Source organism: Delphinus delphis, chromosome 15, assembly GCF_949987515.2.
Source record: "Delphinus delphis chromosome 15, mDelDel1.2, whole genome shotgun sequence".
In the NCBI taxonomy this organism is placed as follows: Eukaryota; Metazoa; Chordata; class Mammalia; order Artiodactyla; family Delphinidae; genus Delphinus; species Delphinus delphis.
In genome coordinates, this window is record NC_082697.1 from 23,089,294 (window position 1) to 23,116,665 (window position 27,372).

The 27,372-nt window shown below is 41.2% G+C and overlaps 1 protein-coding gene across 6 annotated transcripts in view; it reads right to left on the reverse strand.

The window, feature by feature from the left end:
• PHF20 (PHD finger protein 20) overlaps positions 1-27,372 on the reverse strand; it is a 133,092-nt gene that overhangs the window by 76,299 nt on the left and 29,421 nt on the right. For 5 of the 6 annotated variants that reach the window (XM_069541474.1, XM_069541473.1, XM_060030879.1 and 2 more), the window contains 3 exons: positions 17,673-17,844; positions 16,709-16,793; positions 1,881-1,960 (listed from right to left, as the gene is read on the reverse strand). In XM_069541474.1, the coding sequence (XP_069397575.1) occupies positions 1,881-1,960; positions 16,709-16,793; positions 17,673-17,844 (337 nt within the window). Of the gene's footprint in view, positions 1-1,880; positions 1,961-16,708; positions 16,794-17,672; positions 17,845-20,429; positions 20,516-27,372 lie in introns of all 6 variants that reach the window. The other variant, XM_060030882.1, reaches the window with a different exon arrangement.

The window sequence follows — 27,372 nt, forward strand, 5'->3', positions numbered from 1 at the left end:
ACAGTAACATATGACTCAAATTTGGAAAAGAAAAATATATATACATAAGTATCTTTTTAAAAAAATACAGAAGGCTATACATTAAAATGTTAAGAGCAATTGCATCTAGATGATAGAATTATACAATTTTTACTTTCTTTGCCCTTTTCTGTACTTTCTAAATTTTCTACAGCAAACATATATTGTTTCTATAACTTCAAAAAAAGATAAATGTTCCTGAAATATAGATTATCAAACCACTTAGGGCAGTACAATCCTATTTAAAAAACAAAAAAACAATCGAATACTATATGAAAAAAGCTTTAAAAATTGTCTGACAGATATTTGTAAGAAATTTTGCTTTGTAAGTGGCCTAGCTGAGAAGTCATTTATCCAAACCACTATGTTCTCTTGGAAAAGAAAAACAAACAGGAGCCATGGGCCTGTGCTTGACCACCTGCCAGGTCTGAGATGACATGAGACACTCAGAGGCAGCTGGGAATTGAGGACTGAAGACCCACAAATCCACACAGGGTGAGGTGCCCATCCCCAAGCTAAGGCACCATGAGTACTATCAATCAGAGGAAACAGATGAACGTTTGTTATGTGGAGCCCTGGACTTCCATTTGTGTAGATTCTAGATACAATATGACAGCTCTGGACATGTTCTTAATACAGTCCTCTATCTATATTAACTCATTCCACAAACTTAACATAAAAATTGCCAAATTGAAGGCCAAAATAATGTTTTAGAGTGCTGTGTAGTTCCTTAGATGCCTGAGAAGCAAATGATCAAAGAGAAAACATCTTCAGGGCTAAAGCTTTATAATTTTGTCAATTTTCTGAAGAGGAAAACCAGAAAGGCAAAAACACTTCTGAGATTATCTTTAACAATATCATGTATCATGATGCTTTGGAATTGCTAAATATATGTTCAGAAGAATTTATTAGAAGGTTCCAGGATTACCAAATACTGTCATATCAACAACCACCCAAAGAAGTAAATAACAATTAGTTACAATCAGAATCTTTCCCCTCAGCTATTTCATTAAGACATAAATATTAAAAAAAACTAAAAGGGAAAAAAAAATCACGAAGAAAGTAGGCAACACTTCCAGGTGGCCAGAATCTATCTGTGTGCACCACATTTCCAGTATCAAAACTCAGGACCCGGGGCTTCCCTGGTGGCGCAGTGGTTGAGAGTCTGCCTGCCAACGCAGGGGACATGGGTTCGCGCCCCGGTCCGGGAAGATCCCACATGCTGCGAAGCGGCTGGGCCCGTGAGCCATGGCCGCTGAGCCTGCGCGTCCGGAGCCTGTGCTCCGCAACGAGAGAGGCCACAACAGTGAGAGGCCCACGTACCTCAAAAAAAAAAAAACTCAGGACCCGTGCTTAGACAAGTACATGGATGGTGAAAGGGACAAAAGGAAACAAAAATTTCAACCCAGGCACATCTAGCACGAGTGCTTGCCAAATCTATGCCAAATGGTGGCTCCGTAACCACCAAGCCATGGTCCTGAGCTGAAGGACAAAGTCAGATGAGGAGAAAACATCTCCATCTCTTCAACCACTCAGCAAGTTCCCTGTGAGGGGAAACAGCTCTGTGGGCAGAGCACAGGAAGACAGAAGAAAGAATAACAACCAGGCGCTTTGGGAAAAAGACAGATAACAGGTAATGGTATGCAAGTACTGGCACTTCTGAAAAGAACTGGTATGAAAAGAAAAAGGCAGAGAGAGAGACAAATATTTACAATTTCTGAAAACTTGTGTATTGCTTTCTGGTGAAATCATGTCAGATGAAGGAAAGATTTTGTCATCATAAACAAATGTAACATCTTTGAGAAACAAAACTATAACATTAGCATTATTCATACTACAAAGCATAAAACCACATTTCTCACCTGATCTTTCGAAAAAGCTTTGACATGAATATGTTTGACAGTCTGAACTACTCCATCATAAAATTTCACAGTGTAAGTACCTAAAATTCAAAAAGATATGATTTTAACTTGCAGTTTCATGAAAGCAACAAAACTTTTCAAAGCATAAACACAAGGGAGTTCCAACCACAATAATAAACATATGGAAATTAAAAAGTTGTTCAAGAATCACATTCAATCTTACTTATGTCCAAGATAATAATAGTACACTTGCCTTTTCCTCTTTATCTTACAAATCTTTTTATCTATACAAATCAAAATCCATCCCAAAAAAACCTCATTTTTATGGTGCTTCACTAAATCTTAAAAACTTGCACTGACTTAGACCAAGAACAAAGAGCAGTAAAACAATTAAGAATGTAAGGAAACACCAACAATGAACTATCAGAGAAATTAAGGGAACAATCCCGTTTATTGTTGCATCAAAAAGAATAAGATACCGAGGAATAAACCTACCTAAGGAGGTAAAAGACCTGTACTTGGAAAACTATAAGACACTGATGTAAGAAACTGAAGATGGAAAGATATACTGTGTTACAGTCTTGGTGGGAATGTAAACTGGTGCAGCCACTGTGGAAAAAACAGTATAGAGGTGTCTCAAAATACTAAAAATAGAATTACCACATGACCCAGCAATTCCACTCCTTGGTATATATCCGAAAAAAACAAAAGCACTAATCCGAAAAGATACATGCACCCCAATGTTCACAGCATTATTTACAATTGCCAAGATATGGAAGCAATCTAAGTGTCCATCAACAGACGGATGGATAAAAGAGGTGGTATATATATATATATACACATATACATATACAATGGAATACTACTCAACCATGAAAAAAGAATGAAATTTGCAGCAACATGGATGGGCTTGGAGGGTATTATGCTAAGTGAAATAAATCAGACAAGACAAATACTATATGATCTCACGTGTGGAATCTAAAAAATACAACAAAGGAGTGAATATAACAAAAAAGAAACATTCACAGATACAGAGAACAAACTAGTGGTTACCCGTAGGGAGAAGGAAACAGAGGAGGGGCAAAATAGGGATAGGAGATTAAGAAGTACAAACTATTATATATAAAATAAGCTACAAGGATATATTATTCAACACAAGGAATATAGCCAATATTTTATAAGAACTACAAATGGAGTGTAACCTTTAAAAATTGTGAATCACTATATTTACACCTGTAACATATAATATTGTACATCAACTATACTTCAATTAAAAAAAAATAGGATATAAGGAAAATGCAGATTTACTTATTGCTTGGTGAATTATTAATGTTTATCACTTAATCTTTATTTTCTGGGCTTAGAAGTAGTAATATCTTTTAAACTTGAAAAGAAATACAACCATCTGCTAAAGGGATTATGTTTTTAGAGGTCACATTACTCTCAAAATCCATATGAATTAGCTGCATATTACAATATTTCAAAATAGAGACTAGGCCAAAGCACTAAATGGTGACCACTACATTGTTAGTTTTGTTCCGTTTTTTTTTTTTTTTTTTTTAAGTCCAACAAAAATCACTCTCTGCTAAAAAACTGAAACTGGAAATCCAAATAATCTTATCTCGCCAAATAATACATCCAACTACAAAAGTTCTCATTAGCTGTACCCAAACCAACACTTTCAACCTTTTGCATTTTAGAACCCACCCATGTCTCTCTCTCTCTCTCTCTCATTTTTCTTTTTTTTTTGGTTCCAGGGATCTATTAAAAAAAAAAAATCACAGTTAATCTTGTCAAGATTATCAATGAACCACTGGTAATCATGTAATGATTTACCACTAGTAAACATGGTCCGTTTTCAGGACCAATTTGCTACCCAACATGGAAGAAAAAAAATAAATCCCAAGGGTTGGGAGCAGAATAATGCAACGATGAAGTTAAGATCTTCTGGCTGGTTGCCTCCTTCTTATACATTCTCTCCCCACCCACCGGCCTGCTCCTCCAGCCCTGAATAAGGCCCTGCCCAGGGCTAGCCACCTCTTCAGTGCTCAAAGTCCAAGCAATCTGAGCCCAATTATTTTCCAAACCTTATTTCGAATTACCAGCATACAATACCCACCAACTCAAAGTGACTAGCTACTTGCCACCCACTGAAACTGTCTTGTGACATTTCCACCTCCACACGAAGAAGTGTTTTCCTGCCTGGAATGTGCCACTCATTGATCCTTAAGCACTCAGCTCAAAAGACCACAATAGCTCAGTAAAAGCTTCCTGACTTCCCTGCTACTGGAGAGTTCTCCCTCCTCTGAACTTCTCAGACTCATTTGGTACCTGACCTGCAGAGACTCACATTTAGGTGCCTTCATATAGAAGGCAGATCCCAAATCGAAGGCAGGCTCTTCAAGGCTAGAGAACACATCTGACAGTAGTTTCTCACACAGCGCCAGACTCACTGTAACCAGTGTTTATCAAAGTGTAGTCCCCAGACCAGCAGCATGAACAACCCTGTGAAATTACTGGAAATGCAAATTATCAGCCCCACCCCCAATATACAGAATCAAAAACTCTGGGAGTGTGACACAAAATGTGTTTTAGTAAGACCTTGAGGACTTCCCTGGTGGCACAGTGGTTAAGAATTTGTCTGCCAATACAGGCGACACGGGTTCTGGCCCTGGTCCAGGAAGATCCTACATGCCACAGAGCAGCTAAGCCCGTGAGCCACAACTACTCAGCCTGTGCTCTACAGCCTGTGAGCCACAACTACTGAAGCCCGCACACGTAGAGCCCGTGCTCCCCAACAAGAGAAGCCACAGCAATGAGAAGCCCGCACACCGCAACGAAGCAAAGCCCCTGCTCGCCACAACTAGAAGAAAGCCTGTGCGCAGCAAAGAAGATGCGACGCAGCCAAAAATTAAAAACAAAAAAGACTCCACCTTGCGAGAACACCAGAATCACAACTAACTGCTCAACAATCATCGACAGGAAGACACTGGAACTCACCAAAAAAGATACCCTACATCCAAAGACAAAGGAGAAGCCACAATGAGACGGTAGGAGGGGCACAATCACAATAAAATCAAATCCCGTAACTGCTGGGTGGGTGACTCACAAACTGGAGAACACTTATACCACAGAGGTCCACCCACTGGAGTGAAGGTTCTGAGCCCCACGTCAGGCTTCCCAACCTAGGGGTCCGGCAATAGTAGGAGGAATTCCTAGAGAATCAGACTTTGAAGGCTAGCGGGATTTGACTGCAGGACTTCAGCAGGACTGGGGTAAACAGAGACTCCACTCTTGGAGGGCACACACAAAGTAGTGTGCACATCACGACCCAGGGGAAGGAGCAATGACCCCATAGGAGACTGAACCAGACCTACCTGCTAGTGTTGAGGGGTCTCCTGCAGAGTAGGGGGGTGGCTCTGTCTCACCGTGAGGACTGGACACTGGCAGCAGAAGTTCTGGGAAGTACCCCTTGGCGTGAGCCCTCCCAGAGTCCACCATTAGCTCCACCAAAGAGCCTAGGTAGGCTCCAGTGTTGGGTCGCCTCAGGCCAAACAACCAACAGGGAGGGAACCCAGCCCCACCCATCAGCAGACAAGTGGATTAAAGTTTTACTGAGCTCTGCCCACCAGAGCAACAGCCGGCTCTACCTACCACCAGTCCCTCCCATCAGGAAACTTGCACAAGCCTCTTAGATAGTCTCATCCACCAGAGGGCAGACAGCAGAAGCACGAAGTACAATCCTGCAGCCTGTGGAATGAAAACCACATTCCCAGAAAGACAGACAAGATGAAAAGGCAGAGGGCTATGTACCAGATGAAGGAACAAGATAAAACCCCAGAAAACAACCAAATGAAGTGGAGATAGGCAACCTTCCAGAAAAAGAATTCAGGGGCTTCCCTGGTGGTGCAGTGGTTGAGAGTCCGCCTGCCGATGCAGGGGACACGGGTTCATGCCCCGGTCCAGGAAGATCCCACGTGCCATGGAGCGGATGGGCCCATGAGCCATGGCCGCTGAGCCTGCGCGTCCGGAGCCTGTGCTCCGCAACGGGAGAGGCCACAACCGTGAGAGGCCCGTGTACCGCAAAAAAAAAAAAGAGAAAAAGAATTCAGAATAATGATAGGAAAATGATCCAGGACCTCGGAAAAAGAATGGAAGCAAAGATCGAGAAGATGAAAGAAATGTTTTAACAAAGACCTAGAAGAATTAAAGAACAAACAAAAAGAGATGAACAATACAATAACTGAAATGAAAACTACATTAGAAGGAATCTATAGCAGAATAACTGAGACAGAAGAATGGATAAGTGACCTGGAAGACAGAATGGTGGAATTCACTGCTGCGGAACAGAATAAAAAAAAGAATGAAAAGAAATGAAGACGGCCTAAGAGACCTCTGGGACAACATTAAACACAACAACATTCGCATTATAGGGGTCCCAGAAGGAGATGAGAGAGAGAAAGGACCCGAGAAAATATTTGAAGAGATTATAGTCGAAAACTTCCCTAACATGGGAAAGGAAATAGCCACCCAAGTCCAGGAAGCACAGAAAGTCCCATACAGGATAAAACCAAGGAGAAACACGCCGAGACACACAGTAATCAAACTGGCAAAAATTAAAGACAAAGACAAATTACTGAAAGCAGCAAGGGAAAAACGACAAATAACATACAAGGGAACTCCCATAAAGGTAACAGCTGATTTCTCAGCAGAAACTCTACAAGCCAGAAGGGAGTGGCATGATATACTTCAAGTGATGAAAGGGAAGAACCTAAAACCAAGATTACTCTACCCGGCAAGGATCTCATTCAGATTCGATGGAGAAATCAAAAGCTTTACAGACAAGCAAAAGCTAAGAAAATTCAGCACCACCAAACCAGCTCTACAACAAATGCTGAAAGAACTTCTCTAAGTGGGAAACACAAGAGAAGAAAAGAACCTACAAAAACAAACCCAAAACAGTTAAGAAAATGGTCATAGGAACATACATATCAATAATTACCTTAAACGTGAATGGATTAAATGCTCCAACCAAAAGACACAGGCTTGCTGAATAGATACAAAAACAAGACTCATATATATGCTGTCTATAAGAGACCCACTTCAGACCTAGGGACACATTCAGACTGAAAATGGAGGGATGGAAAAAGATATTCCATGCAAATGGAAATCAAAAGAAAGCTGGAATAGCAATACTTATATCAGATAAAATAGACTTTAAAATAAAGAATATTACAAGAGACAAGGAAGGACACTACATAATGATCAAGGGATCCATCCAAGAAGAACATATAACAATTATAAATATATATGCACCCAACATAGGAGCACCTCAATACATAAGGCAACTGCTAACAGCTATAAAAGAGGAAATCGACAGTGACACAATAATAGTGGGGAACTTTAACCCCTCACTTACACCAATGGACAGATCATCCAAAGAGAAAATTAATAAGGAAACAAAAGCTTTAAATCACACAATAGACCAGATAGATTTAATTGATATTTATAGGACATTCTATCCAAAAAGAGCAGATTACACTTTCTTCTCAAATGCCCACGGAACATTCTCCAGGATAGATCACATCTTGGGTCACAAATCAAGCCTCAGTAAACTTAAGAAAATTGGGCTTCCCTGGTGGCGCAGTAGTTGAGAGTCCGCCTGCCGATGCAGGGGACACGGGTTCATGCCCCGGTCCGGGAAGATCACACATGCCGTGGAGCGGCTAGGCCCGTGAGCCATGGCCGCTGAGCCTGCGCGTCCGGAGCCTGTGCTCCGCAACGGAAAAGGCCACAACAACAGTGAGAGGTCCGCATACTGCAAAAAAAAAAAAAAAAATCTTCCAACAAACAAAAGTCCAGGACCAGGTGTCTTCACAGGTGAATTCTATCAAACATTTAGAGAAGAGCTAACATCCATCCATCTCAAAATCTTCCAAAAAACTGCGGAGGAAGGAGCACTCCTTAACTCATTCTATGAGGCCACCATCACCCTGATACCAAAACCAGACAAAGATACTACAAAAAAAAAGAAAATTACAGACCAATATCACTGATGAATATAGATGCAAAAACCCTCAACAAAATACTAGCAAACAGAATCCAACAACACATTAAAAGGATCATACACCATGATCAAGTGGGATTTATCCCAGAGATGCAAGGATTCTTCAGTATACGCAAATCAATCAATGTGATACACCATATTAACAAACTGAAGAATAAAAACCATATGAGCATCTCAACAGATGCAGAAAAAGCTTCTGACAAAATTCAACACCCATTTATGATAAAAACTCTCCGGAAAGTAGGCATAGAGGGAACCTACCTCAACATGATAAAGGCCATACACAACAAACCCACAGCAAACATCATTCTCAATGGTGAAAAACTGAAAACGTTTCCTCTAAGATCAGGAAGAAGACAAGGATGTCCACTCTCACCACTATTTTTTTTTCTTTTTTTTTTGCGGTACGCAGGCCTCTCACTGTTGTGGCCTCTCCCGTTGTGGAGCACAGGCTCCGGACGCGCAGGCTCAGCGGCCATGGCGCATGGGCCCAGCCACTCCACAGCATGTGGGATCTTCCCGGGACCGGGGCACAAACCCGTGTCCCCTGCATCGGCTGGCAGACTCTCAACCACTGCGCCACCAGGGAAGCCCTCTCATCACTATTATTCAACACAGTTTTGGAAGTCCTAGCCACGGCAATCAGAGAAGAAAAAGAAATAAAAAGAATACAAATTGGAAAAGAAAAAGGAAAACTGTCACTGTTTGCAGATGACAAGATACTATATATAGAGAATCCTAAAGATGCCACCAGAAAACTACTCGAGCTAATCAATGAATTTGGTAAAGTTGCAGGATACAAAATTAATGCACAGATATCTCTTGCATTCTTATATGCTAATGATGAAAAATCTGAAAGAGAAATTAAGGAAACACTCCCATTTACCATTGCAACAACAAGAATAAAATACCTAGGAATAAACCTACCTAGGGAGACAAAAGACCTGTATGCAGAAAACTATAAGACACTGATGAAAGAAATTAAAGATGATGCCAATAGATGGAGAGATATACCATGTTCTTGGATTGGAAGAATCAATATTGTGAAAATGACAACACTATCCAAAAGCAATCTACAGATTCAATGCAATCCCTATCAAATTACTAATGGCATTTTTTACAGAACTAGAACAAAAAATCTTATAATTTGTATGGAGACACAAAAGACCCCGAATAGCCAAAGCAGTCTTGAGGGAAAAAAGCAGAGCTGCAGGAATCAGACTCCCTGACTTCAGACTATACTACAAAGTTACAGTCATCAAGACAATATGGTACTGGCACAAAAACAGAAATATAGATCAATGGAACAAGACAGAAAGCCCAGAGATAAACCCACACACCTATGGTCAACTAATCTATGACAAAGGAGGCAAGGATACACAATGGAGAAAAGACAGTCTCTTCAGTAAGTGGTGCTGGGAAAACTGGACAGCTACATGTAAAAGAATAAGATTAGAACACTACCTAACACCATACACAAAATTAAACTCAAAATGGATTAGAAACCTAAATGTAAGACTGGACACTGTAAAACTCCTAGAGGAAAACATAGGAAGAACACTCTGACATAAATCACAGCAAGATCTTTTTTGATCCACCTCCTAGAGTAATGGAAATAAAAACAAAAGTAAACAAATGGGACCTAATGAAACTTAAAAGTTTTTGTACACCAAAGGAAACCATAAACAAGACGAAAAGACAACCCTCAGAATGGGAGAAAATATTTGCAAAGGAATCAACGGACAAAGGATTAATCTCCAAAATATTTAAAGAGCTCATGCAGCTCAATATTAAAAAATCAAACAACCCAATCCAAAAATGGGCAGAAGACCTAAATAGATATTTCTCCAAAGAAGATATACAGATGGCCAAGAAGCACATGAAAAGCTGCTCAACATCACTAATTATTAGAGAAATACAAATCAAAGCTACAATGAGGTATCATCTCACACTGGTCAGAATGGCCATCATCAGAAAATCTACAAACAACGAATGCTGGAGAGGGTGTGGAGAAAAGGGAACCCTCTTGCACTTTTGGTGGGAATGCAAATTGATACAGCCAAGATGGAGAACAGTATGGAGTTTCCTTAAAAAACTAAAAATAGAATTACCATACGATCCAGCAATCCCACTACTGGGCATATACCCAGAGAAAACCATAATTCAAAAAGACACATGCACCCCATTACTGTATAGCACAGGGAACTATATTCAATATCTTGTGATATACCATAATGGAAAAGAATATGAAAAAAATAATGTATATATACGTATAACTGAATCACCTTGCTGTAGACCTGAAACTAACACAACTATACATCAGTAAAATAAAATATTTTTAAAAGTAAAAGAAAGAAAAAGTTTAATAAAGCCTTGAGGTGACTCTGGTGCACAATGAAGTCTGAGAACCACTGTTGTAAACAATGAGTAATTACCTACTGTTTTGCTCCTTGTAATTACAAAATAAAAGTGATTATTTGTTACAAGTGTCACCAACACAGAAAAGTTGCTAGCAAACAAGACAGACACAAGGATACACAGTTGGTTTTTTATATATATATATATATATATATAAAAATAAAAATAATACTTATACAGGTATATGTAGTTGGTTGGTTAAAGCAAGCAATGAGATGACAGGCTATGATAAGGATTCTACATAAGGCACGTCAGCAATGATTGATGAATACTTACAGCAAAGGCCTGGGTTCCTGTCTTCCTGCCTCTATTGTGAGGGTGTTGGCAAGCAAAGGAGCAATGATAATAAGCAAGGCTGTGGAACTCTAAACAGACTCTTTTTAAGCAGCCATGGCAAAGCTCTGGCCAGTCTAAGGACGGGGGTTTGGGGTTGGGGACATTAAGAACCCAATTCTCAAGAAATCTTAAATATTAAGCATGCCAACAAGCCACCCAAGCCTATACTTTCAACTATCTTATCAACAAAGTTCATCAACAGTTACATCAAAATGAAAACTGTCCATTTTTACAGACATTTCAAACATCCAGAAGGACAAAATGCTACCCAAAAGTCCAACATTTTCAGCTACTTGAAGTCAAGTTTGAATCTTACTCCTGACAGCAGGCTCAGAATGGAGGCCTTAGATGAAGGGATGGACCCCGAGTTCCATGGAAGTCTACAACAGAGCTAGAAGCAGAACCCAAGCCTGTCTGCTGGCCTCTGACTAATTCTTCTCCCACCACCCCACACTGCCTATTCCCCAAGTCCCTCAGCCTCAATTCCAAACCACAAACCCAGAGCACCACTGGCCACTCTGAAATGACCCAAACTATGGCCAAAGGTGCTCAGGGGCCACTGTCCTTAGATAACAATATCCTGGCCCTGACCCTTTTTACTTCCAAAGAACTACAAGGGATCATCTTGAAACTTTCTCCCTTGATCATGCACATAGCCTAACCTGGGCTTCAATGAATCAGAGGGAACAAAACAACACATCCCACAGACAACAGTGGTCTAGACCCACTTCTGGAGAGAGGCCCCAAATCTACTTTAATGGTTTCATGCATAACTAAAAGAATGTCTTCCCACGGAATCCTCCCAAGGGTGGCTGGCAACAGAGCTCTCCCATGGCCACAAACAACATCTAACAAAAAACATGTAAATGACAGAATCCAAAATAAGAACATTCTTGACACAAAGGCCACCTGCCTCAGGCTCCCTTAAGAAGCTCCTGTCTTTACCAGATGAAACAAAGCTTCCTGGCTTTGTCCTCTGGGGGTTAAGAACTCAGCATATCAGACAACCTCAGTAATAGCAGAAGGGATGTAAGAACAAAACTAGAGACGTATAGAAAGCTCATCTTCTCTAGGACCAAGGAAACAGGTGACTCTAGAAAGGACAGATTTCTGTTGCTCTTGAAAGCTACCATAACTGTGAGTCAGGGTCCTTTTACTACCCTGCTCATTCTCCAGGAGTCAGAGAATTCCACAATATCATGGATAGGAGCTTTCAAACATGGTTTCTCTAAGTCCTGAGGTTCCCACAGATGTGCCTAAGGGGGTGGGCAGAGGGATGGGATAAGTGCATGTTTGCAGGCAACCTCCCCCTAAGTCTTTTCCTCTTAGGAATTTTACATAATGGGCTTAGGTTCTGTAGCCAATAATTTCCAGAACTGCTCATCTAGTCCAATTCCTTCTCCCATTTCTAACTGCTCAGATGAGTCTAGAGCAAGGAGAATGAACTGCTTATAATCATCAAGCAGGGACTGGGACAGGGCCTGTCTCCAATCAGGGCTCTCAAGACACCACCGGGCTCCAGGAAGTACAGACCATCTACACTCACCCTACCGTATCAGGTGCACGTACACACACACACACCGCCAGCGAGCATCTGGCCCTGACAACTTCTGCTGTTTAAGGAAAACCCTGATCCAGAGAAGCGGCCTGGTACTGTAGGAACTGCAGTTTCAGGAAACTTGGAGCACCACAGACCTCCATGCAGACCTCAGGCTACCATTTATCTATATGTTCTGTAACCTCAAGCAGTTTCTCCTGTGAGCTCAGTTCCTCATCTGTAAAATGTGGATGGGGTTGACGGCAACAACCTTTCCACGTTTATGTGAAGACTAAATAAGATCAGATATGGAAATTGCTTAGCAAAGGGACTGTCACAGAGCAAGGGATCAATATGTGGTTCTAATTACCATCATCTACCAAGTCACTTTGACAGAGAACCTCCTTCCCCCCATAGAAGGTAGGAGCCGAGCTAGCAGCTACATGTATGGGCCTAAATTGTCCTTTCATCTCTATTCAAAGCTGCTCATAGTCCCAGTGTTCCCACATTTCAAATGTAGGTTCAGTTATAGCATGAAGAAAACAAAAAATAGTAACTGCTTCAACCAGAGACTCTAGAAATAAGACCATTTCCATAAAATCTCCCAGTTTAAATGCAATGACTTTAGGCAATGAACAAAGAGATTGAACTGGGGTACAAGGAGGGGACGAGGGGGCCGTGACCCAAGGATATGCATAATTTTAAGGAAGAGGGACCTGATTCGCCTGCGCACTCAAGTTAACCACAGATCAACAGGAAGGAATGATTCCTCATTTTGTTGTAAATGTGAACCTACTTTCAGTTTCCCCCAGAGAGAATGCCTTGCAGGGCAGGGGCACAAACCCCCTGACAGACGAGCGGCTCTGACATCCTCGGCATAAAAACGGGGAGCTGAGCAGAGGTGAGGTCAACTCACCAGAGATGGCTTCCAAACAAAGATTCCCTGGAAGCAGAATCCCTTCTTTTTCTCCAACACAGACCAAGGATCTAACAAGGCTACCAGGTGTGGCTGCCTTCACACAAAATGATGCTTAACTGCAACTGCCAAGGAATCATTCCAGATGCAAAGGGCTAAATAACATGGCATTGCTCTCCCCAGTTTCCAAGTGCTAAATAACTCCCTTAAGAAACTCTGGGGCTTCCCTGGTGGCGCAGTGGTTGAGAGTCCGCCTGCCGATGCAGGGGACAAAGGTTCATGCCCCGGTCCGGGAAGACCCCACATGCCGCGGAGCAGCTGGGCCCATGGGCCATGGCTGCTGGGCCTGCACGTCCGGAGCCTGTGTTCCGCAACAGGAGAGGCCACAACAGTGAGAGGCCCGCGGACCGCAAAAAAAAAGAAACTGGAAGTTGCTACCAAAAACTCAACGGATGACAAGCTTCTTTTCTAGAAATAAGACATTTCTTGACAACTTATTCATGTAAAACAGATCTTTTGGGGGTTTTTTTTCCCTTGTTTTCTTCCAAGCTTCTGCTTAGAGAAAAAGAGAGAAAAAAAAGAAAAAGTGTGTCTAAAGTCCATCAGTGTTAACACCCTGTGACAGGGATGAAGGAAAATACTTTAATAGTGCAAAAAATAATAGTGCTGAAAGCTGTCAACGAAAGATTGAATGTAAAAGTAAAACGTGTACATAGTTGTAAAAAAAAAGGAGTTTTAAAACATGTTTATTTTCTATGCACTTTTTTAATTTAAGTGATAGTTTAATTAATAAACATGTCAAGTTTATTGCTGCAAAAAAATAATTAAATAAAATAAAAAATAAAAGTTGCTATCTGGTTGTGATTCAGTCATGCCAGATTCCCAATGCCAGCAGCCAGTGCTCTCCACTCTGGCTAGGGCCACTACCCACCAGCCTGCTCAGTCAATGCTCAGCCTCAGCAAAACCATCAAGGAGGTTAAGCACGGCAGAAAAATCAGACCAAGCCTTCCCAAGATGAAGCTATAGAAAGTGACTTCACTATATCCCCAGCCTCCTCCTAGCAGCACCAAAAAGACTGAATAACTTTTATAGGAAATAAAGGCACCACCTTGCCTGCAGAGGTTCTTCTCACAGCACCATTAAGCCGTGGTGGCCCCTACTAACCAGAGAAAGAGTGAAATTAGAGTCCAGCATCGTCCCTCCCAATCCTGCAACTGAATTACTAGAATAAATCATGAGCTAGAAACTGCCAGCTCCCCTGGATTAAACCTAACCCAAAGGCAGCACCTAAGAGTCATTTTTTCATCTCAAAATCAGGCACAGATGTGAGCACCCACAAAGGCTAGCTTTCCTTCGCAGTCCACGAGGTAGCATTAATGCCACACAGCTGGTTCCATTAACTTTCAGGATTGCCCCTCCCCCATGTCCCTCCTTCTCCTCCCTCTTCCAATTAATCTCAAGAACCAGAAAGGATGGCAGCATAATACAGGACTTCAGACTCAAGAACTCTGGGGAAAACAGGTTCTCCCAAAAATATCCACTCATTTTCAATGTCCTCCAGTTAACTAAAATTCACTGAACAGAATTTGAAGCTTACAGAACTAATATATTAGGGTAGCAAATGACCATTGTAGGAACAAATTACCTCAAGACTCTCCCTCCTATAATTTTAGCTCATGGAGGAAATAAACTGAAAAGATTTTTAAAAACAACTTGCAAAGCTCTGGTTGCCAAAGTTTAAAAGACATTTAAAAACCTTAATTAACTACAGCCAATAATTCGGCCAATGACTTTTAGTCCTTAAATGATCACTTCAAAAGATTTCAGACCCAGGGCTTCCCTGGTGGCGCAGTGGTTAAGAATCTGCCTGCCAGTGCAGGGGACACGGGTTCGAGGCCTAGTCCGGGAAGATCTCACATGCCGCGGAGCAACAAAGCCTGTGCACCACAGCTGCTGAGCCTGCCATCTAGAGCCCGCGAGCCACAACTACTGAGCCCACGTTCTACAACTACTGAAGTCCACGCGCCTAGAGCCCGTGCTCTGCAACAGGAGAAGCCACCATGATGAGAAGCCCGCGCATCGCAACGAAGAGTGGCCCCCACTCGCCACAACTAGAGAAAGCCCGTGTGCAACAATGAAGACCCAATGCAGCCAAAAATAAATAAAATAAATTTATTAAAAATATATATTGGCTATATTACCTGTGCTGTACAGTATATCCTTGTAGCTTTTTCTTCTATGAGTTTGACTTGATTTTCCCCATATTAAGTGAGATCAGTCACCATTTTAATAAAAATGGACCTATAAATTGTATTTAATGAGTGTTTGATATAATAAACTATGTCTTTTACTAAAAGGATTTAAAGCAGTTTAATAACATGTAAGCTTTCCTTTAAAATAAATTTTTAGGTTAAAGTGAAACATATGAAAAATAGTAACAGGATTTTATTTTGAACACTGGCTTATAAAGTAACTTAGGGAAACAAGGGACTATCCAAAAAGACTTAATCCATGAACAGGAGGATCAGTAACTGTTTAGACAACTTAGAAGATACAACCTTGCTTTGGAGACCTGTGGTAAAAGAACTGTGGTTTAAGGATAACCTACATCTGTCAACCCACACTGGTCTAATAGCTGCCGGGACTGGGGGTGGGGTGAATGTAGCAAGAGAGGAACTAAAATTTCTGCTACATGCAAATGTATGTTCATTTTTGACCATTTCAACCCATTCTCAGACAAAACTTCTTGGTCACCCCGAAGTCCAGCAGAGTGCTGAATAAATACTTAAATAACTTCATTGAATGAAAAATCAGTGTGGCCTTAGAGTCACCCCTAACACTGGTACTAAGAGGTCTGTTTGCCCTAAACATTCACTGCAGGAATCGTGGACATACCACAAACATCTTGGTAGAAAATGTTAAAAAAAGGAAAACAGGTATCACTTGAACCCCCAGTGTGTTCTCTGTGTGTCAGGATGCTGACCACACATATTACCTTCATAACCCTCCTCTTCTCTTGCCTTTATTAGCAAGATGAGCCTCTTTGGGACATGTTCCCGGTCCTGACTCCTCACATGTTCTAAACTCTGGCAAAGGCATTCCAGCTCAGTGCTCTAAATCCCAGTACCCCAATTTCAACTAGTAACTCTGATACTACAGACCACTCTCAACCACCTTGCATCCACAAAGCACATTTTTAAGAAAAGTTTGCTGTTTGCTTCATTTCTAGGCTGTTCACAAATAACTAAAAGGAATATCAGGGACTTATTTCATCTATTATATTAGGAACTCCTAGACAGCAAGAACCTACACACTTCCCAGCAGAGTGACAGATGAACCATGACTGTTTTAGAAGGCAAAGAACCAAACTCCCCCTCTTTAACCTACCTTTCTCTCCATTTATAATTTCTTCCTAACTCCTGACAGAGTAATTAACTTAAAGAGAGAGGATTCCTAGGCAATAAATACATACTGAAAATATACTCTCAAACTCCAATATTACAAACTCACCCCTAAGTCAAGAGTAAAAACAATTACAACTCAAATGCCTTACCATCCTTGTTAACAGCAGTGACTCTGGCTGGGTAAAAACGACAATCAGACCAGCAAGCAAGGACCTGCTCATTTATTTGAAATTCCTAAAAAATATTAAAAAACAAAAAAGATCCTGTTACCAATCCAATTTCATAGGACATACATAGTAACAGAATTCATAAAAGAAGCTGAAATTGACAAGGGCAGGAAGGGGAGATGGCTACTGGGATGGAGGAAGATGTTTCTGCTGTTCAGCATTGGGAGCCAAAACAAAAGGGCTAGACACAGACTTTTGCCATTTTAAGAGTTCTGGACAGCCATAGCACAGCACCAATGATAATCCTATCCTGTCCCTGAAAGTGAGTCTAAGAGCCCAGGACCACCAGGGAACACACCAACTACACAAGCTGGAAGGAGAGAGTCTACTTCATCTTACGGGAAGCATCATTCATGCCACCTAATGCCATCTACACTTTTAAAGGGTCTTTTGACAAAGGAGGCACTCATTCACCATTAATATTTCATACTGTTTTCCCAGCACACAGTTTGCATTGCTACATTTTGAAGAATGAATATTCTTCAAGGTCTTATAAAAGACCTTAATATGAGGCTAGCACAGTGCTCCACATGGAATGATTGCTGAATAAATGATCAGACAGCAGATGAGCTTACTAAATGATCTAAAGGGACACAGTGGTGTAAAGGAGAGAGAGAAAGTCCCCATTCATCATCAATGCAGTCTCAACCAAGTTAGTTTATGAGCTGTCAAATCAATCACGTCATACAAACAGATGACAGCTGAGATTCTTCAACAACCCCCCGCCCCCACCCGGGGCCATGGAGATCTCAGAGTTGCACTACAAGCCTAAATAAGGATGGTCCCCAGCTGCTACAGACTTTCACACCAAACATCAAAGGCTGGAACATAAAGTACCTAATGGCTGACCCCACTCATTACTGAATTACCCAGATTTGTTACTCACAGATGATCCTTCCTCTTCATGTAAGCCCTCTTTCCTCAGCTGTATTTTCTCTAAAGGGCGTAAATAAGGACTGTCCCAGCAGAACCATTCATCATAACGATGGTTCCAACGCTTGAAATGGATGAGTACTTTTCCTTCTTCGTAATCAATATCTTCTATGTGAGCTGGATACCTGAGTCAGGGAAAAAAAAGAAAATTAAATGTCTTTAATACCCACCCAAAATAATCAAAATGATACCCTTCCAAACCTCTTCCCAAAGGAGTAGGTCTCAAAGTACTAAATAAAGCCTGTCATTTAGAGGTTCTGTGTCATTGTGTCAAATTGAAAATTATGAAGGCTAACAGACCTGGGGTTCAAATCCTATCCAGGATATTCCTTAGTCTGTGATTAAATTAACCTTTCAGAGCCTGAGTTCCTTCATGTAAAGTGGAAGAAGGATACCCAACACACTGTGTTGTAGTGCAAGTTAAACAAGATGACATATACACAAGACCCAAGCACAAAGGAGGCAGGAAGCAAACATTTAACAACTAGATTATATTTTACGTGTTAAAAAATTCAAATGACCATGCAGCCCAGATTGTGTTAGTCTCAATTTTCAGAATTTTAAGAATTTTGTTATCTATATATTGGAATACTATGAAGTTGTTAAAAAGAAGATGGCTCTATGTCATGATATGGAAAGCTCTCCCATGATGAACTATTAAATGAAAAGAGCAAGGTGCAGAACACTGTGTATGGTAAGTAAGCTACTGCTTATTTTTTTAACAAGATGAAAAAGAATATATATATTCATACATGCTTAAATATGCATAAAACATCTAGAAGAATACACAAGAAACTAACACTGGTTACTTGTGGAAGTATGGTCAGTTCACTAGATGGGCTCTTTCAATATCCAATCCACTCTTCTAGATTGAGAGTTGGGAAAACCAACAACTACATTTGCTTGACTCCCTTACAATTGGCAATCAAGGTCATGGAGACCTGTGGATTTGGAAGCAACTGTAGCGGCCAGACGCAGTGCTCCAGTGCAGGACCTCTCAAACTTTCATGCAATGCAAATCATCAGAGGATCTTGTTAAAATGCAGATTCTGATTCAGTCGATGGAGCTAAGGTCTAAGAGCTTTAAACAAGCTCCCAGGTGCTACTGACATGCTGGTCTACAGTGGCAAGGGTCTAATGTCTAGTCACTGGCTTCTTGAGTGTCAAGCAGCAATGGTGGGGGTGGCAGTAGCAGTAGTGAATTCCTGACCTCCAGATCACAGCTCCAGTGGTGGGTCCTTCAAATTTATACTCTAAGGGCAGCCCTCTTGGGTCCCACTCCTCCAACTCTTCCAACAATTTTGTAAGTAGCCAATTTCTTGTGTTAAATCCTTTTGTGGTTCAAGTACCCAGAATGGTTTCTGTTTCCAGCATTAAACTTGATTGATACAAGAGGGGAACTGGGTATAGCGGCAGGGAGGGGCAAAAGTGGGATGGAGACCTTTTACAGTATACCTTTTAATACTTTTTCATTTTTCAACCATATAAATGTATTGCTCATTCCAAAAATAAATAAATGGTTAAAAATAAAGAAAAGTAAATATGCAATTGTTCTCTTAAATACACTTGTATTAATCAGAATGCTATTCGAGATTGAGAAAGTTTACACTCTACCTATTCGTTATTGTCTCCCTACAACTTGGACATGCACCATTTCCTTCTTCTTACATCTAACACTTAGTACCCTACTGTCCTAATAAATATGTGCTACCTAAATGAAAAGGCCTGCTTTCTTGTGTCATCTGTACACTGTGTCCTCTTCAACCCTAGACTAGTATCTGCTAAGGCAGTACACTTGGAGTTAACTAACCACAGAAGGTTGCAGATACTGGGCATTCAATAAACATTCAGCAAATGAATTCTATTCTCCCTACTCTTCCCAAAGGTCGAGTGTCTTGTCAGTTCTTCAAACCCAAAGCTCTCAGACTTCAGCTACCCATTCCAATTTCAGTCACTCTCCAAGTTCAGGCCCCAATCACTTCATGTGGGTATTTCTCACACAGGACTGACAGGGTATGCTTTTCAAAATTCCTAATGGTATTATGCATACATTAATTGCTCAAAAAATATTAACAAAAGGAATAAACAGCCCTGAAACTAGTCCCCCTACTCCAATCCAACGTACACACAGCTGCCATAAATATAAGCTATCTTGACAACAGACTAGCTAATTGTACGATCTCGTGAACTGAGTAGTACAATTGTAGGACATAAAAGAGGCTCCCCTAAGTCTATTCCTCCCTATAAAATGAGAAGGATACGGATATCTCAACTGCATTCCTCTTGCCCTCTCATTCACTCAGCCTACCAGAGACTAGTAAGCCTCCCTAACTCACTCCTATTCAAAGCCCTTTCTTTAGTGGTTTACTATCTCTAGCTATAGTTTTCAAACAGGTCTTTGGAAATACGTGCAGAATTAATTTTTCACAGAACTAAATTTATTTAATTTATAGAACTTTCCTTTATACTAAGATCACATTCTTTCTAATTTTTTGGTGCTTAAATATACTTTTGAAATTAAAACAATGGTAATTGTTTTTAATCCTTACTAACATTATGCAGCCATTAAAAAGAATAAGGCAGCTCTCTATGTACTGATTTTTAAAGATCTCTAAGAAAGGTGTGTGGGGGGGAACAACTCAAGATGCGAAACGGTATTGAATGCACTACCATTCATTTGGGGGAGGGGAGAGAGCCAATACATTCGTACCTGTTTTTAAATGCGTGGGCTATCTCTGGAAGGATGATCAAGCAACCCGGTTTGCCTCTTGGGAGGGGAACTGGATAGTTAAGGAACTGGAGAGGAAGTATGAGACTTATTTTATTCAATATATATCCTTTTGTTTGTTTTGAATGTTGTACCATGAGCATGTATTAAATATAAAATATATAATTAGATATTTATTTTAAATATCCTTATTTGGCAAAATAAAAAGTTGGCACCTCAGTACAACCCCAAATTCTTTTGAATTTGCACTTGGTCAGTGCCTTCTAAAAGTCTGGTAAGTCTGGACCCACAGAAATAACTGCAAAATGCTAGGCCAGTAACTCCACTGCGCACACTCAGAGTATGAAGGACCTCTGGGCCCTTAGCTAGCCAAAAGCTACTCCCTTGTTCAAAAACTTCACAGGCACAGGCATCCCACTGTCTGCAGACTACACAAATCTCTCCAGGAGGATCAAGAATAACCAAGGGGTCAGTAAGTTTTCCTAAGAAGAAGGTTGTTCTCCCTACTTCTCTAAAGTGTGACAAGGATACAAGTCACTCATTGTGGATGGGGAAACCCAACTGCCATTTCACAGAAAAAGACAAGCAGTTGATCTTAGAGATCAACCCAGTAAGCCTTGGTGGCTCACAACTGCACAGCTGCCTTGGGGACAGCTCAGATTCATCAGCCAACAGAACGTTATTAAGTGACTTTGATCTAGCCAGTCAATTCCAGGTCTTGGAATAAATTATAAAATGTATGTGGTTCTGGCCCCTGCCCTTGAGAAGAACCAGACACCAACTAAGTTTTTGTTTGTTTGTTTGTTTGTTTTTCCAACTAAGTTTTAAAACTACTCTGTGGGGAAAAAAAAAAAAACTACTCTGTGGATAGACATTCTCCCAAAGAGGAAATGCAGATGGGCAACAGGCACATGAAAAGATGCTCAGCATGGCTAATCATCAAGTAAATGCAAATCAAAATAACAATGAGCTATCACCTCACACCTGTCAGAATGGCTATCATCAAAAAGAACACAAATAACAAATGTTGGCGAGGATGTAGAGAAAAGAGAACCCTTGTACACTACTGATGGGAATGTAAATTGGTGCAGCCACTGTGGAAAACAGTATGGAGGTTTCTCAAAATACTAAAAATGGAACTACCACATGACCCAGCGATTCCACTACTGCGTATATATCCAAAAAAAAAAACACTAATTCAAAAAGATACATGTACCCCAATGTTCACAGCAGCATTATTTACAATTGCCAAGGTATGGAAGCAATCTAAGTGTTCATCAACAGAGGAATGGAGGGAGTTCCCTGGTGGTCCAGTGGTTAAGACTCAGCACTTTCAATGCCGTGCCCCAGGTTCAATCCCTGGTGTGGGAACTAAGATCCAACAAGCCGCACAGCACAGTCAAAAAAAAGAATAAATAAATAAAATATTTATTTTTAAAAAAACAGATGAGGGATTTCCCTGGTGGTACAGTGGGCAAGACTCCACATTCCCAATGCAGGGGGCCCGGGTTCGATCCCTGGTCCGGGAACTAGACACCATATGCATGCTGCAACTAAGAGTTCACATGCCACACTAAGGAGTCCGCCTGCTGCAACTAAGACCTGGTGCAACCTAAATATATAAATAAATATTTTTTAAAAAATTAAAAAAAAAACAGATGCATGGATAAAGAATATATGGTGTATATATATATATATACAATGGACTACTACTCACCATAAAAAAGGAACGAGGGACTTCCCTGCTGGTGCAGTGGTTAAGAATCCACCTGCCAATGCAGGGGACATGAGTTCAAGCCCTGGTCTGGGAAGATCCCACATGCTGTGGAGCAGCTAAGCTTGTGCGCCACAACTACTGAGCACGCACTCTAGAGCCCGCGTGCCACTAATACTGAGCCTTGTGTGCCACAACTACTGAAGCCTGGATGCCTAGAGCCCGTGCTATGCAACAAGACACCACAACGAGAAGCCGGTGCACCGCAACGAAGAGTGGTCCCTGCTCACCGCAACTAGAGAAAGCCTGCATGCAGCAATGAAGACCCAATGCAACCAAAAATAAATAAATAAATATATTAAAGAAAAGAAAAAAGGAATGAAATTTTGCCATCTGCAGCAACGTGGATGGACTTGGAGGGCATTATGCTAAGTGAAATAAGTCAGACAGAGACAAAAATATTGCATGATATCACTTACATGTGGAATCTAAAAAATACAACAAAGTAGTGAATATAATAAAAAAGAAACAGACTCACAAATACAGAGAACAAACTAGTGGTATGGGTAGGGGGAGGGGAAATATAGGGATGGGAGAGTGGGAGGCACAAACTACTGGGTGTAAGATAGGCTCAAGGATGTACTGTACAACACAGTGAATATAGCCAATATTCTGTAATAACTATAAATGGAAAGTAACCTTTAAAAACTGTATAAAAAATTTTTATTAAAAAAAAACTACTAGAACCAACAAGGACCTACTGCATAGCACAGGGAACTCTACTCAATATTCTGTGATAACCTGTATGAGAAAAGAATCCAAAAAAGAATGAATATATGATATGAAAATCTGAATCACTTTGCTGTACACCTGAAACCAACACAACATTGTAAATCAACTATACGCCAATAAAATTAAGAAAAAAAACAAAACTACATTAAAAAAAAATACATGGTGGAACCACATGAAACAGCTTATAATCAACTGCTCTTTACTGACAAAAATAGTAATTTTGAGCTTCCCTGGTGGCGCAGTGGTTGAGAGTCCGCCTGCCAATGCAGGGGACACGGGTTCGTGCCCTGGTCCGGGAAAATCCCACGTGCCACGGAGCGGCTGGGCCCGTGAGCCATGGCCGCTGAGCCTGCACATCCGGAGCCTGTGCTCTGCAACGGTAGAGGCCACAACAGTGAGAGGCCCGTGTACCGCAAAAAAAAAAAAAAAAAAAAGGTAATTTTATCTGGTTCAACCCAAATACTGGAACAACCATAAAAGAAGCTGGAGAAGATGCAGCAAGGTTAACAAAAGAGGAGATGTGGGGCTTCCCTGGTGGCACAGTGGTTGAGAGTCCGCCTGCCGATGCAGGGGACACGGGTTCGTGCCCCGGACCAGGAAGATCCCACATGCCGCGCAACGGCTGGGCCCGTGAGCCATGGCCGCTGAGCCTGCGCGTCCGGAGCCTGTGCTCCGCAACGGGAGAGGCCACAACAGTGAGAGGCCCGCGTACCGCAAAAAAAAAAAAAAAAAAAGAGATGTGAATGGAATCTGTATAGATGTATAGACAGAAAAGGGGAGACAAAATTTCCAGCTTCAACATGTAACTAACAGCTACTGATGAGACTCTAGTTTCCAAACTAACATTGCAGCTGGGAGTCACATTTCTAATGGAAATACTAGCCAGAAAGGAGCAGACATTAAAAACCAAACTGAAATAAAACTTAGCTCTGGGGAGGAGAGAGGGATTGGGAATAGCGAAGAGACTTTTGCTTGTGGTTGTAATTTTTACAAGGATTTAGTCACAAAATACCTGTATAAGCAAAAAAAAATACTTTTAATTAAAAGTTTTGAAAAATATTTAATGGGCTGATATCAACCAGTAGCTTCATGGTTCTTAGATTTATATGCTGCTTGGCACATCCACAAAACAGAATATTATGCAGCTGTAAAAAAAAATGAGAACAAACTATGAATTGACAAAGATTTCCAAATTTTAAAAAGTCAAGCTACAAAATCATGCATATCTTATACTTTCTGTGTTACAAAAGAGGAAAATAAGAATATACAGTATATTTGCTTTTGCTTAAATATTAAATAAAGAAACAATGGGGCTTCCCTGGTGGCACAGTGTTGAGAGTCCGCCTGCCGATACAGGGGACATGGGTTCGTGCCCCGGTCCGGGAAGATCCCACATGCCGCGGAGCGGCTGGGCCCGTGAGCCATGGCCGCTGAGCCTGCGCGTCCGGAGCCTGTGCTCCGCAACGGGAGAGGCCACAACAGTGAGAGGCCCGCGTACCGCAAAAAAAAAAACAAAACAGAAACAAGAAACAATGGTAGGAGGACTTCCCTGGTGACACAGTGGTTAAGAATCCACCTGCCAATGCAGGGAACATGGATTCAAGCCCTGGTCCGGAAAGATCCCACATGCCGCGGAGCAACTAAGACCGTGTGCCACAACTACTAAGCCTGTGCTCTAGAGCCCGTGCTCCACAACAAGAGAAGCCACCACGGGCTTCCCTGGTGGCACAGTGGTTGAGAATCTGCCTGCCAATGCAGGGGACACGGGTTCGAGCCCTGGTCTGGGAGGATCCCACATGCCGCGGAGCAACTAGCCCCGTGAGCCACAATTACTGAGCCTGTGCGTCTGGAGCCTGTGCTCCGCAGCAAGAGAGGCCGCGATAGTGAGAGGCCCGCGCACCGCAATGAGGAGTGGCCCCCACTTGCCGCAACTATAGAAAGCCCTCGCACAGAAACGAAGACCCAACACAGCCATAAATAAATTAATTAATTAATTAAATAAATAAATAAAAAAAAGAGAAGCCACCACAATGAGAAGCCTGTGCACCACAACAAAGAGTAGCCCCCGCCCGCTGCAACTAGAGAAAGCCCGGGCACACCAACGAAGACCCAATGCAACCAAAAATAAATAAAGAAAATAAATTTAATTCAAAAAAGAAAAAGAAAACTAAAAAACTTGCAGAAAAAAAATTAAAATAAATAAATAAAATTTAACCTGGGGGAGTTCCCTGGTGGTCTAGTGGTTAGGATTTGGTGCTTTCACTGCCATGTCCTGGGTTCAATCCCTGGTTGGGAAACTAAGATCCCGTAAGACATGCGGCACAGCCAAAAAATAAATAAATAAAATAAAATTCAACTTGGAAAGGTCGGATAACCTAAACTTCATAGTAAATTAGGTTACTATGGTGACCTTATCTTAAGCAAGTGGTATAACTGGTCACTAAACCAAGAAGCCACAGAAGGGCAGTGTAGCCAATCAAATGTAAAGACACAAGGAGAATGACAAAAATTACAGAAAGAGAAATTCATCAATTCCCCTGACATTTTCTGAGTACCCACTCTAGGCCAGGAAGTGTACCAGCGTTTGGAAATACACAGCAAAATCTATAAAGTCATGTGATCACAACAGCTGACAGAGGCAGGAAGACAATGTTACAAGGCACACAGGGCCTTTCATTTCCTCAGACATATACTACCTTCCCATACCGGGTCTGTTCACTTCACCTGAATCACTTTCCCCTGCCCACTCTTCCCAGGAAACAGCCTTACCCTCCTGCAGCCTCAGAATCCCTGACTATCTCAAGTAGCCCCCTTCTCCTTCCAATCTGTGTCAGTTTCCTGCTTGCTTCCTTCATAAATAACATTCGACCCAATCTGTAATTACTTCATTTGTTCCTCTGTTTACTTGTTTATGTTTACATGGCCTGCTTCCCCAGGATATTATAGACACCCCTAAAGACATCTATCTCTTACTGCAGTATCCTCAGGAGGAATAAATGTATAACTATACACACAAATAATTGTAATAAAGCATCACAGGTGCAACTACAGACGATTACTTAAGGTAGAATAGGGTACCAAGGAGCAAAAGGCTAGTTCTAAGGTAGAGGGGGAGAGGAAGGAGGCTGAGGAAGGAGGGCCAAGTCAACTAGTGAGAAGCAGACACTTGACTCAATCCTGAAAGATGAACAGGCATTTTCCAGGTGATGAAGGAGGCAATGAGACTGAAGAGTGTTTCTGGGAGAGGGTGTAATGTAAGTAAATCAGCATAGGTACGGAGGAAGAGAAGCACAAAGGAAGTACAGGAAGTACAGGAAACTGAAGGTGAGAAAAGAAACAGCAACTCTGTGTAGAGAACTATGCAGGAACCTTATGGATTCCACAGACCACTGGGTGTTAGTGAACACAGAGCTGGTGGTCCACAAGGTCTCCTTAAGGAATGTTTTATTGTGCTTTTTCATAATCTAAACCATCTTTATTAGATCTTCCCAGCTGAGATGCCACAAGTGGATTACAGGTGAGCAACAACATGAAAAAGGTTGAGATGCACCGATCAAGATGACCACCATATAATCAAGTACTACTAAAGAATTTCAGTGTGTGTTTGCTATTAACCTGGCATTATATGATCACTCTCAAAAGGTAGCTGTAGTGGTTTTAAAAGACATCTGCAAATTTGACACTCCTTCCCTCCAAAAGTGGAGACTAATTATCCTCCCCTTGAATGTGGCCTCATTCCTAACAAATAGAATGTGGCAGAAGTGATGGTGGAGGACTTCAAGTCTGGGTCATAAAAAGTGCTGCAATTCTACACTTCTGGGCAAACACCCAAAAGAATCGAAAGCAGGGACTCAAACAGTTATCTGTATATCAATGTTCATAGCAGCATTATCCATAACAGCCAAAAAGTGGAAGCAATCCAAGTGTCCATCGACAGATGAATGGATAAACAAAATGTGATATGTTCACACAGTGGAATATTATTCAGCCTTAAAAAATATAAAATTCTTATATATACCCTACAACATAGATGAACCTTGAAAACATTATACTAATGAAATAATCACAAAAGGACAAATACTGCATGATTTAGAGTAGTCAAATTCATAGAAACAAAAAGTAGGATGGTGGTTGCTAGGGGCTGGTGGGGGAAGAGAATGAGGAGTTACTGTTTAATATGTACAGAGTTTCCATTTGGGAAGATGAAAAAGTTCTGACAACATAGGGAATATAGCCAATATTTTATAATAACTACAAATGGACCATAACCTTTAAAAATTGTGAATCACTATATTGTATACCTTTAACTTATATAATACTGTACATCACCTACACTATAAATACATACATACATACCTAGTTCTGGAGATGGGTGATGGTGATGGTTATACAACAATATGAATGCACTTAATGTCACTG